General features: G+C 39.1%; 1 protein-coding gene across 1 annotated transcript in view; it reads left to right on the top strand.

The window, feature by feature from the left end:
• The window catches only part of LOC127658816 (sodium leak channel NALCN-like), a 239088-nt gene that overhangs the window by 7277 nt on the left and 216632 nt on the right, over positions 1-15179 (top strand). Inside the window, exons 2-8 of the mRNA XM_052148359.1 lie at positions 4962-5053; positions 5212-5273; positions 5851-5991; positions 6385-6567; positions 8260-8343; positions 8961-9100; positions 9184-9312. Coding sequence (XP_052004319.1) covers positions 5232-5273; positions 5851-5991; positions 6385-6567; positions 8260-8343; positions 8961-9100; positions 9184-9312 — 719 coding nt within the window. The 5' untranslated portion in view covers positions 4962-5053; positions 5212-5231. The remainder of the gene's footprint in view (positions 1-4961; positions 5054-5211; positions 5274-5850; positions 5992-6384; positions 6568-8259; positions 8344-8960; positions 9101-9183; positions 9313-15179) is intronic.

The following is a 15179-nucleotide window of genomic DNA, read 5'->3' as shown; positions in this document are numbered from 1 at the left end:
TACTCTCCTGGACTGATAATTTGGGGAATTCATGCCAGAGTTTCCTCAGTGTGGCAGGGGATCGTTTGAGTCTGCCTAATGGGGGCCTTTGATTACCATTCTCTTTCCAGTCGATGACAGCACTAAGACAAATGTCAGCTTTTTGCTGAGCTTGTAATTCAGCCAAATCAACTGACAATGTCGGACTCATGTCAGGAAGAACTCCACAAACATTTGGCTCTTCAGCAGAAGAGGAGACTCTTTCAGCAGTGGTATGGCCGAGAATGACACACTGCACTGCTTTTGTTTCTGTCACAGGCGAGCTAGGACGCCGCGACAAGGAATCAGCGTTACTATGCTGCTTTCCTTCTCTGTGTAGAATGGTAAAGTCATACACGTCCATTTCAAGTATCCAACGTGCTCTTCTACCTGTCGGATCATTATCAACTGCTGCCTTTTTCAGATACAACAAGGGTTTGTGGTCGGTAATAATTTTGAATGAGGACCCTGACAAGAAATGTCTGAAATGTCGGACAGACCACACCACAGCCCAAAGCTCACGGTCATAAGTTGACCATTTCTTTTCAGAAGGAGTCAGAGTGTGACTGGCATACGCAATTACTCGTTCCTTCCCTCCTGCATCTGAGCAAGCACCGAACCTACACAATCATGAGAAGCATCAGTGTATAGCAGAAAAGGCTGTGTGAATATAGGGTGAGCTACAATGGGAGGATTAGTGAGGGCATGTTTCAGTGATCTAAAAGCATCCTCACATTCACTCGACCACTTAAAGACAGCACCTTTTTGGGTTAGAGCATGAAGAGGTGTAGCTATTATAGAAAAATTCCTGACAAACCTCCTATAATATGAGCACAGACCAACAAACGCTCTCACCTCTGTGACAGTCCTGGGGGTAGGCCATGACCGGATCTTGACCAGGTTCTTTTCATCTGGCTGGAGACCCTGACTAGATACAACATGACCCAAGTAAGACACTTCACTGCGAGCAAAATGACATTTACTACCCTTCAATTTTAGACCTGCTGAACGAAATCGACTGAAAACCTCCTCAAGACTGTTAAGATGGTCACTGAAAGTCCGACTGAACACCAATACATCATCAAGGTACACAAGACAAACTTTCCAATTAAGTCCACGAAGCACCAGCTCCATCAGTCGTTGGAAAGTCGGAGGGGCATTTGTAAGACCCATCGGCATAAGCTTGAATTGATATAAAGCACTGCCTATATTGAATGCAGTTTTCTCCCTATCATTAGAGTCTAGCTCAACTTGCCACTATCCACTTGACAGATCCATTGTACTAAACCAACATGCACCTGACAAGCTGTCTAGAGCGTCTGATGGTTGGGGCAAGGGGTACGAGTCTTTTACAGTGACTGCATTAAGCTTCCTGAAATCAATGCAGAACCTGTAACTGCCATCTTTCTTTTTTACTAAGACGACAGGGGAAGCCCAAGGACTACAACTTTCTTCGATGACATCATGAGAAAGAAGCTGCTGAACTTGCCTATCTATCTCAGCTCGCATGTTTGGTGATGTTCTATAAGCCCTCTGCTTGATGGGCTGCGCATCCCCAGTACGGATGGTATGCTTGACCAAATCTGTACGACCATAGTCATAATCATTTGCACTGAAGATGTCTGCATATTTGAAAATTATGGTCTCTAGCTGAGTCTGTTGTTCTCTGTCCAATGCAGCTTGACTGAGGCCTACCTTGGATTTTGGGCAGGGCTCAATTTGAGTCTGTATTTGAGCTACTGTGGGTTCCAACATTGTGTATTCTTCACCTGGTTGAGAGACTAAAGAATGGAAATCACCTAGCCTCGTGCCACAGGGAACATGAAAATCCTTCATAGCTCGAACACAAGTCACGCCTGCTCTTACAGAGGTTACGGTGCGTGCTACAAAAAGACCTGGTACTGTCTGAATTTCAGGGTCTAAAATTCCAACATAATTGCATGCAAACTCTTTTTCCCCAATATTGGGCTGAATTTTTGCCAAAACGTTCATCTGTGACCTGGCTGGGATCAAAATGGGCTCTAAAGTCACAGCACTACTCCTAAGAGGGACTATATGCTGTGAACACAAGAAAGGAACAGTCCAGTTCCACAATTTTAAATGATTCTCCCTGAGGTCAATTTCAGCGTGATGTTTGCTAAGAAAATCCCAACCAAGGATAACAGGCTGTGTAGCATTTCTAACCACCTGGACATTATGGGAGAACACTTCCTCACCCAGCCTAATAGTAATAGGCAACATACCAAGAGTGTCAAAATAGTCACCCGTCACTGATTTTGCCAGCAGAAAGGATTTCTGAATAGGCTTTTTCATGAGAGAGGGTATCGACATTCTCAGTGTTTCACTGATCTAAGATATTTCTGAGCCTGTGTCTACAAATGCTTGTACAGAAATGTTCTCAATGATAGCAAAAACATAAGGTGTGGGAGTGACAGAAGTTACCAGTTCAGTTTGTTTGGGCCCACTCATAGACTCAGCAGATACTTGGCCCATAGTACCTGCTACCAGACGTTTCCCTGCTGTTCAACATCCTCATCGCCGAAACTGACATGATGATCACCAGACGAGGGTAGATGGTCCCTAGAAGATCGTGGGCCATATCTCTCACCAGAAAACTTGTTGGAGGGCAATTCGGTCACATGACGATCCTGATGATGAGAGGCGTGATGCAAGCGATCATCAGATGTTGGTCTGAAATAATCACGATGATGTAGAGTCGGGCCGACATGTTGGCTATGACGATGAGAAGTAGGGCTGGCATGTTGAGCACCATAATGTGGAGGCAGGCTGGCGTGACGATCTCGATGATGTGGTGATGGGCTGACGTATCGATCACGGTGATGTGGAGACGGGCTGATGTGGCATTCTCTATAATGCGGCGACGGGCTGATGTGACGATCACGGTGATGTGAAGATGGGCTGATGTGGCGTTCTCTATAATGCGGCGACGGGCTGATGTGACGATCACGGTGATGTGAAGACGGGCTGACGTGGCATTCTCTATAGCCTCGATGTCTGTCACCGTCTCGGTGGATGGAGGAGTAAGGTTCCTCTTGATGATATGGAGATGATGCAGGTGACGATTGGTATCTCCTTGGAGATGAGAGCGGAGAGTAACGATTTTTATCTCTACCACGTTCAGGTGAGTAGCCTCTCTGTCTGGAGAAAGCATGTTGAAAACTGGGCTCCTGCTGTCGTTTTAATTGACCGACTTCCATCCTGAGAGTCTTAACATCAGCAGTTAGTTGCTTTACGGCAATCATGATTTCTGATGAAATGTCAGATGATGCAGTCTTTGTGGATACCATAGCAGAAAGCGATTCACCACTGGGTGAAGTTGGTGATGAAGTTAGCGTCAGGCTGGACTTTTGACTGAGATGGGAAACGGGTGCTAGCCTGAGAACTTCCTGTGCTCGTTCCCATTTACAAGCAATAGCTAATGCTTCCTCTAGGCTAGTAGCGCCATGCTCATGACATTTTGCCTGGAGAACAGGGTCAAGACCGGCTATGAACCGTCTAAATCTTTCCATAGTAATGGCGGACTCACCATAATTTGGAAATGCTTCCAAAACCAGTCTTGTAATCTCAGCTGCAAATACTTCCAAAGGCTCTTTGGGCATACGCAGTCTGGCATTCACAAAAGTCTGAAAATGCAGCAAAAATTGCTTCCGGCCAAAAACGTCATTTAATGCAGCAACACACTGTTCATAGTCTTGTTGTATATCAGGAGACAGGGAGAGCCAGTAAGCTAAAGCATCTCCACTCAACCGCGTAGGCAAAATGGCGGCCAAATCCTGTGTCTGTGCATCAGCACAAGCCTTTACAGCAAGCTCTAATCGGGCTTTCCATAAGGAAAACTGTCTTTATCCTTACCGTCCCCATGGAAACATGGTGGAAGATCGACTTTGAAGTGCAGCACCTTTGTTGTATGATTAGACGAACGGTGTGCCGTACTGTCCAATTCGTCATCATCGCTCCCGTTGAGAGACGAGGCGCGTGCGGGAAGCGCGCGAGAATCAATAGACATTTTCCTGTCAATTAGGTGCTGTTAAACTTCGAACGGAGCAAGTGATGAAATAGTCCCTTAAACAGACCAAATGTCACTTCAAAGTTCACTCACCACTACGCTTCGCGGTGCATTAGAAATGCGCCGTCGTAGTTAAACGCTACTGCCGTGAAACTTCCAGAAACTCTTGAACTTGAAACCGCTGCCACCAGTCTGTAACCCTTATTTCTTGATGCCGCGTCGGCGATTACTCCATTCTCTTCATCGTGGGTAACATAAATGAAACACGGGTTACAATGGTGATAATTCACGTTTCTTCTTTATTCAGAAGCATCGGCATAACAGCATGAACAGCCGCCTAACTCGTATACAACTCACTTCACCTCTTTCTTTTTTCTTTTTCCAGCGCGCTCTGCCTTAAAGAGGCAGGAGCACAAAATAACCTCTACACCAATATATATAAAACTTTATATAAGACAAATAAAAATGTACAAAACATTTTCTTAAATAAATTATTATTGTTTGACATCTGTTTCTTTTTCCCCAAATAAAATAATCAACTAGTGAAATAAAATAAAATAACGAACTAGCAAATTTAAAGGTTACAGTAGTCTTTTCATTGTAGCAATTGTTTTTGACTATTTGAAGAAATTAATGGGATTATTGTTTAAATTCGCACCATGACAGATTGCATTATGCCAAAATTACCTTTAAATGACCTTGATGTTTCAATATTTTAGCTTTAGACTGACTTAGAAAAGCTAACCATCTAAGGCAGAAGCTCTTGATCATATTGTACACCATTTTACACACGTTTATATCACATGTAAAGGTCTAGATTTTAGATGTTATGTGATATAGCATTCATTGACCACATTTATTTCTAAGTAATTGGACATCAATAGAATAAATGACTTACTGTATGGTGTCTTTGCAGGACAGGCCTCATCTCCACCAATCAACTGTCTTTCGTACTGAATTCCATCCCTCTCTATGCCGGGGATGAATGCACCAATGAGGAGCTTGACCGTGAGTAACCTGTTCCCAAATTCCCATCCGTCCATGACTCCGCCACTCAGTGTTGCATTTATGCCTTGTCTGATATGGTGGACATTATTTGTCGATATAATTGTATCCGTTTGGTACACCATATGCCATGTAAACTAACTGTTGTGTGTTATTTACAGGGTATGCCTGATCGCATGTTATGTGCAGTGCTGGAGCAATTTCAGCTTTACTTTTCCCGTTGGTATGTGCGCTTTGTTTCAGTGAGTGTGTGATATCCATGTTTTTATTATTGTCCTCGATAAGAATGGCCTTATTGCCAATATTCTGCCTTTCATTTGTGTTATGGTGAAGATCCAGTGTGATCTTTGCAGAAGGTAAGTCAGTATTCTGTGTGTCAACAGTCTTTGTTTTATGTACATCATATGCTTGATTGTGTTTAGCGGTGGCTGCGCAACTCTACAATACATATTGTCTGGTTCCGTACAGAGCTGTGTTCTCATTTTGTACTGGAAAGCTGCAATGAAGACATAGCCCAAATCTCTTTGCATGCCTCAGTAGTTATAGCATATTTTTCCACTAAGGACTTTCATGACACTTTTTCTGAGGTCATTTTTTATACTGTATAATTTTGGAACTTAGCATTTAGTTTATCACATGAAATGCCTTTTTTTCCCCCAATAAACTAGATTGCACTTTTCAGAGCACAATAGCATCAGCATCCAATAAAAACAGATCTAAGGGGAAACAAACACAATTTTAGCTTTGGTCGATGTGTCATTTAAGTTATCGTTCGTGGTTGATGTGCTCCTGTCTTTCAGATCCACTCTCTCTATAGCACAGCAAGCCCAAGCATGCTGAAGCGGAAGCAGAGCTCGCGGGTTGAGGCCCAGCCCATGACTGACTTTGGGCCCGACGAAACACTGACCGACAGTGCTGACATCCTTTGGATCAACAAACCAGTATGTAAAAATAATCACTGAATCCCACACTCCATATAGAAAAGAGATTTGTTGCAGCAATCAACAGCGAGCACCTTGTTCTAACGCATGACACAATAATGCATTGTGCATCCATGTGTGGTTTGGCTAAACCAGCTGCAAAAGAACAGTGTTGCACATCAAAACATTTCGATGGAATCTTGGTTATTCTTTTTCTGATGTATTACACTAGGTATCCCCTCTCACAGTGAAATCCCATTGGTCCAAAATCACACTCCACGTAGCTGTAAATTTAAGGAATAGTTCACACACAAATTAAAATTTCTCATCATTTACTCATCACTAAAAACTAAACCATGGCGTTGTGCCTTAAAAACTAAACTCTCTTAAATTTGCTGTGCTTTTTCTCCTCAGTGGGTTCATTCTCTCCTACGGGCCTGTGCCATAATCAGTGTAATTTCAGTTTGTATGAACACACCTATGACCTTTGAGCACTACCCACCACTGCAGTTTGTCACATTCACCCTGGACACACTGCTCATGTTCCTCTACACCGCAGAGATGATCGCCAAAATGCATATCAGAGGTATCATCAAGGTAAAACACACAATCAGTTGTCTCAGCTTGTAACAAAAATTAAATGGGGAAAAATAGAAAAATAGAAGTGAATAAATGGGCAGGTGGATGATTTGAACCCTTTAATTACTGCTAAATAATGTGTGGACAGTTTAATTGCTGAATCAAGGATAACAAGTGTACAGAGAGACATTAAATAGTGAATAATTTGCCTCTTGATCTATAAAAGAGCTGAGTATTGAAATTGAAGACTTTTGTTATTCATTATCTGTTATATGGCATGGAAAGCTGTTTTTTTTTTTTGTAGAAGATAGAGTAACTAATTTGTTCCCTTAGATCATGTGAGGACAGGGTGATTAGCCTTGCTCCAATTATATGCTAAGTTAGCATGCATTTTAATTTTCTTGGAGAAGAGTTTCTCACAGCATTATTGCAATGGTGACTGACCTCTGTTCTGCTAATTATGCCTATTTGTTTTGTATTCCTGTCTTTGAATTGATTGTTATGATCAGTGAAAATCTTTTATTGATTTTTTTATGTTTTGTTCCACTTAGCAGGCATATATTGGGTAATTATGTATATTCTTGAGACTGTATTATGAATAATCGCTAATGGCATTGTAAAAGCATTGCATTTCTATCAGGAAGACTCGCAGAATTGAGTGAAATTTAAGATGACACTTATTTGAAGAATATCAAACAGAAAAGTAATGTCTCTCTTTGCCGTCTGGCAGTCCGAAGAAGCTTTACTTGGAATCGTCTTATCCTGCCGGAGATAGGAGGCAGGGGCAAGGAGCCTACCCCCGTGCAGGACGGGACTCAACTAGTGGTGGTGGTGGGGTGGTGGAGATTGCCGTGTTAGCACACTGAAACAGCAATATTATAGATTGTGAGCTGACTTATAATGGCTTTATTACCCAGGAATTACCCAGCTAATGGTGTGATGATGTACAGCTGCTAGTCTTCCTGCTAGAACTATGCTGCGATTACATTAATGGTACACGTGTACTTTTATGTGAAGCAGGCCATCGTATTTTATAACTGATTCATTCAGCCAAATAACTACCAGTTGCCCTTAATAAGTAAATCAGACCTTCACACAATTTGCAATGAATTATTTTTTTGGTCTACTGATACAACGTGGGATCTATTTGAGCAGCATATCTCATCAGAAGCTTTGAAATCCCAGATGAATTCTGGGCCTATGTCTCAGGAGCGCAAGTACTTTATCCTTTGTAGTATCTGCCTTTCTATCAAAGAAAGGCCACTGGAGCATGAACACAATCTGCGCTCAAGCAAACAAACCTGAGCATATCACATCTGTGATGTCACTTCCTGTGCCCCAGATGCATGAGCGTGCATAAAAATGACTCCTAGCTCCTGCCTGTGTTTTTTGCCAGTATAATTTACAATATTCCTTGTGTGCTCTGCCCCTAGTGAGATTATTTCTGGCCTGTCTACAGAGTTAGTTCTTATTAGTGAAATGTTTTATGTCACAACAGTGTCTGTCTTGTTTAGGTGTTCAAGGTGCACACCAGTTAAGCAGTGTTTCACAAAATAAGTGCTCTGAAGTGCTTGCACATCTATGGACTGACTTTTGTTGTCTTTGTTGTTAACAGCTGCCAAAGCCTTTCATTAGACCAGTGGACCAGCTGCTGCTCACCTGTGGATTTTCATTTATAGTCTGTAATTTATCACCTGCCTCTGTTTACAGGGAGAGAACTCCTACGTTAAAGACCGCTGGTGCATGTTTGATGGCTTCATGGTGGTCTTTCTGTGGGTCTCCCTTGTGCTTCAGGTACAGAAATGTTACTTTCAATGTTATTTTAAAGGTGAAGTCAGGGAACAAATAAATATGTAAAAGAAATCTGCTGGCCCAATCAGTCCTGTAGTTCAGATTTTTACTTGCGCTGCCCACATTTTCACTGGCCATATTACAAAAAAAAAAATTTGGCTGGAAATGACACAACTTGGCACAACTTGAGCTGAAAACTATGGCATATGATGAAAAAACATTACTGGTTAGTATATAATTCTCTACCAATTTTAACTGATCTTTCTAAGACTATCAAAAGTCATTCTGGCAATTTCAACTAAACTTAATTTATATTAGCCAACCAGCTGACATTATCACAGTGATATATTTAAATGAGCAGAATACGCAATTCACAAGTTTACAAGGCATACAAACACATATACTGTACAAGATCAACAAATAGATGATGTAGTTACAATGCAGCACGAGACAGATTGGGCACTGAACACTTCTGTCAAGTGGCTTGAAACGCTCTCAGACTGGCCCTGATATCTACCTATTGTTATTGTTGAGCCCTGGAAGTGCTTATTTTAATTTAAAAAGCACTGAGATTCTTGGGTAACTTTGCTCATCCAGTTCTCCATCTGAATGATCTCAAGGTGTTTGAAATAGCAGTGATTGTCGACCAAATGTCACCTTGGGGAATGTTACGCATTCCGAGGGCCCTCATAATGATCCGAGCATTCCGAATCTACTTCCGATTTGAGCTGCCACGTACCCGGATAACCAACATTCTTAAGTAAGTGTAAGAGCCATAATGAAGTATTTGAGGAACTGTCAGATTGTTTTTGTATTAGTCACTTAAAATTCACTTCCTTTCAGACGATCGGGGGAGCAAATCTGGAGTGTGTCCATATTTTTGCTCTTCTTCCTGCTTCTGTATGGAATCTTGGGGGTTCAGATGTTTGGCACCTTCAACCATCACTGTGTTACAAATGATACACAGAAAGGGTAGGTACTATTTTATAATCACTATTTACTAATTCTAATAGGCCGGTAATCACGAATACCTATTCTAAGCACAATTTAACACAATAAATCATCTTTCTTCCCATATAAAAGTAAAATTACAATTGAGATCTCTGTTGTTTCTCCTAGACAGCAATGAGATTAAATTAAGATTAAATTATACTTTTGCAGGAACATTCAGACTACAGTTATCTCAGTTATTTTTCAAAGGTCAGATATGCCAAGATACTAAAGTCTTCAATCAAAAGTCAGAGCTTTCAGTATGAATCATCATATTCTTCCAAGACCAAATTATTTGAGCTATGCTTTTCTTACTTATTTAATAGCTGTGTACTCTTACTGAATGTCTATGATTATCTCATTTGTTTCTATTTTTATCTCTTGTAAAGTCAAGTCATTTTTATTTGTATAGCGCTTTTCACAACACATATAGTTTCAAAGCAGCTTTACAGAAAATCATTCATTAGCAGAAAATGAAACCATAATATCCATAAAGTCTTAGTCATCATTGTATAGTTTGATTAAATATTACTGTAAATTGTGTATACAAATAAATAATTAAATTAGTATTTTATTTTGAGCCCCAGCGAGCAAGCCGAAGGCGACTGTGGCAAGGAACACAAAACTCCATAAGATGTTGGTTAAACCAGGCTCACTGTGGGGGCCAGTTTCCCTCTGGCTAAACAGCATGAATATAATGCCATTATTAGTTATGTGCTGTGCAAGTCATGGTTTAAAATGAGTAAACTAAAGAAATGTTAAGGGCCAGTGTTTAAACAAAGATTTTGTATGAACCTTAAGATTAATGACTAATGTCTTTGAAGTCCATCCTGGATTAACTACAGAAGTTCACATAGATGCATTGTCCTTTGTTAGTTGGCTGATGAAGGCTTTTGTTGGCAATTCATTGATAGTCTATATATTCCATTTTAAGAGTGTAGTCCATCATTAGACCAAGGTGATGCAGGCAGAGATGAGTGAGGCGCATTGCAGTTCAACCGGCAGGTCATTTCGGTGAGGTCTATCCTAAGTCCAATGTTCAGGCAGTGGCATATGAAGTATCCTACTGTATGTCTTATGGTTGGAGCTGGCATCAGTTTATCCTCTGAAGTCCATCATAATAGGCTGAAGTGATGTCTGTCTGGCACCAGCTGCATTTAGTCATCATCACTCAGAGACACGTAGCAGTGGAGTCCGGATTTGTGGATCTGGACGGATCTGGTAACCTTGGAATATGAATCCTGAAGTTGAGACAGGGAAACAAATAGAATAATATTAGAGTAGATGCCATTACATTTTTTGCAGAGTTATACTGTAGATCATGGTAAATGTTTCTGGTTCTGGCAGACATAACTAAAGCAGCCTAATTGTGAGTTGATGGATAATTGTAGGTGTATGCCTGGCTAAATAGATTAGAGTCTTTAGGCTAGCCTTAAACTGAGTGAGTGTGTCTGTGTCCCAAACAGTATTAGGGAGACAATTCCATAATTTAGGAGACAAATATGAAAAGGATCTACATCCTTTTGTGGATTTTAATATTATAGGAACTATTAAAAGGCCAGATTTTTGCTATCATAATGAACGTGATGGAATATAGTGCGGTAGAAGTTAATTTAAGTACTGCGAAGCTAGACCATTCAAAGATTTGTATATAGTTAACAACTAAATTTAACAGGTAGCCAATTTAACAACGATAAAATGGGGCTAATGTGATTATATTTCTTGGTCAGCCAGCACTCTGGCTGCTGCATTTTGAACCAATTGAAGTTTATTTATTGAACTTGCAGGACATCCTCACAGTAATGCATTACAGTAATCTAGTCTTGAGGTCATGGACACATGAATTAGTTTTTCGGCACAAGCAACAGAGAGCATGTGTCGTAACTTAGCATATTTCTGAGGTGGAAGAATGCTGTTCTAGAAATATTCAATTTTTTTTTCAAAGGACAGATTGGTATCAAATATAACACATAAATTCTTCGCTGTAGAAGATAATGTAACAGTACATCCATCGAGAATCAAATTATATATTAGCGGCTTGTTTATAGATGTATTTGGTTCAATAATTAGTGAACTGCAATGCTCCTCACTCATCTCTGCCTGCATCGCCTTGGTCTAATGATGGACTACACTCTTAAAATGGAACACATAGACTAACAATTAATTGCCAACAAAAGCCTTCATCAGCCAACTAACAAAGGACAATGCATCTATGTGAACTTCTGAAGTTATTCCAGGATGGACTTCAAAGACATTAGTCATTAATCTTACAGTTCATACAAAATCTTTGTTTAAACACTGGCCCTTAACACTTCCTTAGTTTACTCATTTAAACCATGACTTGCACTGCTCATAAATAACTAATAATGGCATTATATTCATGCTGTTTAGCCAGAGGGAAATTGGCCCCCATAGTAAGCCTAGTTTAACCAACATCTTATGGAGTTTGGTGTTCCTTACCACAGTCTCTGTACTGTGATGGGGCCTAAATCCTGACTGAAATTGTTCATATATACTATTTCTCTGTAGAAATGAACATATTTGGGAGGATACTACCTTTTCTAGGATTTTCGACATAAACAGGAGATTTAAGATCGGTCTATTATAAGGCAATTATCAAGGATCCAGCTGTGGCTTCTTAACTGCCATTTTAAAGTTTCTTGGGACATGTGCTAAGGATAGCGAGGAGTCTATATGTGATATTCTCAGTTGACTTTTAGTTTGTGTACTTTTATTTTGAAATTTCCGGTTAAGTCCCTGTTTCCTAGTCTTGTCATTTCCTGTTTTCCCTTCTTGTTCATGTGTCTGGTTTTCATTGGTTCATTGTTTTGATTCAGTTCTAGTTTGTCATTGGTTTTAGTTAATTGTCTTGTTTTCTTGTTTTAGAGTTCTGTTTGTTTATTGGCCTTTGTTACCCATGTCTTGTGTATTTAAACCCTCATGTTTGCCTGTGTCATTTGTCAGGTATTGTACGTGTAACCTTGTTGTTCAGCCATAGTTTATAACTGGTAATCAGAAGTACACTGGTTCGAACCCCACAGCCACCACCATTGTGTCCTTGAGCAAGGCATTTAACTCCAGGTTGCTCCGGGGGGATTGTCCCTGTAATAAGTGCACTGTAAGTCGCTTTGGATAAAAGTGTCTGCCAAATGCATAAATGTAAATGTAGTTTAGTCTAGCCTGTGTACATGTAACCTTGTTGTCAAGCCAAAGTTTAGTCCAGTCAGTATACATGTGCCTTGTAGTTTTGTTCTAATCAAGTCAGAGTATTGTAACCTCTTGGTTTTTTGTTTTGCTTTAGTTTTAGTCTTAGTTTTAGTCGTAGCCTTAGTCAAGTTATATTAAGTCTAATTTAGTTAGGTCTATGGTTTCTTGTTTTTGTTTCCTTTCACATTTATTGTTTGGGATTCCGGTTTCACGTTTTAAGAAATAAACTGCATTTGGGTTCATCTTAAATTTATCATCATCGTTTCTGCCTGTTTTGTCAACACTGTTACACTATAATATAAAGAAGCGGTTCTGAGATTAAAGGGAAAACCTCTTAAGAGCTTTGTTAGTATTGGATTTAACATGCATGTTTTGGCTTTTGATGTTTCGATAAGTTTTGTTAGCTCTACAAAATCTATGATTGCATACTATTGAAGTTGCTCATGAGGAAAATTATGAGACACTGTTTTGTGAGGTACTGTGACAGACGATTGCATAAATCCAATTTTATTTCTGGTGATTTCAATTTTATCTGTAAAGAAATGAAGTCATTACTATTGTATTTTGACAGAATATCTGGTTCAGTTGAGGCTTTATTCCTAACCAATTTAGTCTGAATAAACACCTAGGATTGTTGTGGTTATCTTCTATGAGTTTGCTAAAATATGCTGACCTGACAGCTTTTAGTATCTTTCCATGCACAGCAAAATATCTCTAATTTTGTATTCTATGTGCGCTCTATTTTCCGAGCTGCTCCTAAGGAATTTTAGGAGAAACATCTTGGACAAAATTGATACAAAACTGGTTTGAAAGAACTTTATTAGCTCAAGAATGAACATCATGTAAATTTCATTTCAGTTTCCATTTGTGTGGCTAGCTCAGTTCTTGTTGTTTATCATCCCTGACATGAAACCGAGGATATAACATTATGCTGCAGTATTATTCTGCATCAGTGTGAGATCAGAAGTATATATCTGTTGCTACACACCACCTACACGTTTTTGGAAAGGTATTAATAACAGATCATAATTTTCATGATGTGATGTGACAGACATTGCTTCTATAAGCATAGCCATATTATGGTGTACCATATTGATACAGACTCATATATTATTTATTTTATTTATTTATTTTTTTTTAACTACAGCTCTGTTTGTTTGATTTGCTCATTTAACTTGGCCTTGATAAGACAATAATACATGTCTATAAAAGAACAGTGAACTTTGCTGGAACACGTCTTGATTCCCAACTTGAGAGCATGACGAAAGCAAGGTATACCACAAATTTAATGCATTTTGTGTATGGAGCTGTGGAGGTGGTTCTTTTTTTAAACCTAGGCTTAATTAATATTCCCTTTGCAGATGAGCGCGTGTCAGAGTCGGCTCTAAAACAAAAAGCCTGAACCATCATCAACAGAGGAGTGTGCCGAACACTAATCACAATAATTAACATTTCCTGTATTGCCTAGGCATTGTGCAAATGCACTCCTCTTTTCAGCAGCATGCCCTCAATCTGTCTATCTGCTTGACTGAAAAGAGCTCTTAGCCTGCAGACAAAGAGATATCTCATCCTGATCTGCACTGATTCTTACAGAAACATTTGACATGATATTAATTAATTTTTGTCATTTACTCACCCTCATTTGTTCCAAACATCAGACAGATCAGCTTTACATTTGCATTAACGTGAGCATTTACTGTTTAATAAATTATTAGTCTTTATTTTTGTTGATGGGGAGATTAGGTTATAATAGAACATTTAAGTTTCAAATCAAAACAAAAAATGTAATAGCATTTCAATTAGAGAAACATAATTAAACATAAATTTCAATAGCGTATGGCTATTTGTATAAAAAAAAAAAAAAATAAACTATTGTAAGTTAACTTTAAAGGCAATAATTTTTTTCTCTCTCAATCAATTCAAGTACTTAAATCAACGTTTTATTTAATAACTTTATCCTTACATCTGTAACTGCCATTTTGGGGATTTTGTGAGTTAGAAAGATGCTTGGATAAAAAAGAATTTGAATTAATGATGACTTCTATTGCCATTCTTATTGCAATTTAAATTTATAATACTTACCACTAATACAATATATTATTTAGGTGTTAAAATAAATAAAAAGGACAATTAATGATGTCATAAGTATTATTGAAAGTGTGTTTGTTAACAGTTTCTTCACGAGTATGATCTCTTTGGGGTTATTTATTGATGTATAATTATAGCTATTTTGATTCTCTGCTGTGCCTCTGATTGGCCTTTGTGACACTGCAATCAATGATCCCTACTAATTTCAGGGTCCTAATAAGCAATTTGAAAGAATGTCTGGCGGGCCAATTTAAAAGCATTAATTTTCATTAGAGACATCAAGCGTCTTCTGAAATAACACCTGTGGCCCAAACGAATGCTGTCTGTGAGAGAGTGTGTGGGTTAGAATCAATGTATTGTTTTCTCATCCAAGTAAGAATTTCAAGGATATTAAGCCTATGTTTACACAGCAGCAGAATGTGGTTGTCAATCCTGTTAAATACGGTTCTGTTCATACATGTTAGATTAGGAAAGAGAATGACAATGACATTTTATAACTGAAGAGGCTACTGATCTGAATTTTGAGAGCGAATTCAGTTGATACTTTTTTTTTT

This window comes from Xyrauchen texanus, chromosome 18 (genome assembly GCF_025860055.1).
Source record: "Xyrauchen texanus isolate HMW12.3.18 chromosome 18, RBS_HiC_50CHRs, whole genome shotgun sequence".
NCBI lineage: Eukaryota > Metazoa > Chordata > Actinopteri > Cypriniformes > Catostomidae > Xyrauchen > Xyrauchen texanus.
Note: the sequence above shows the minus strand (reverse complement) of the source record. Positions and strands in the feature narration are given on the sequence as shown.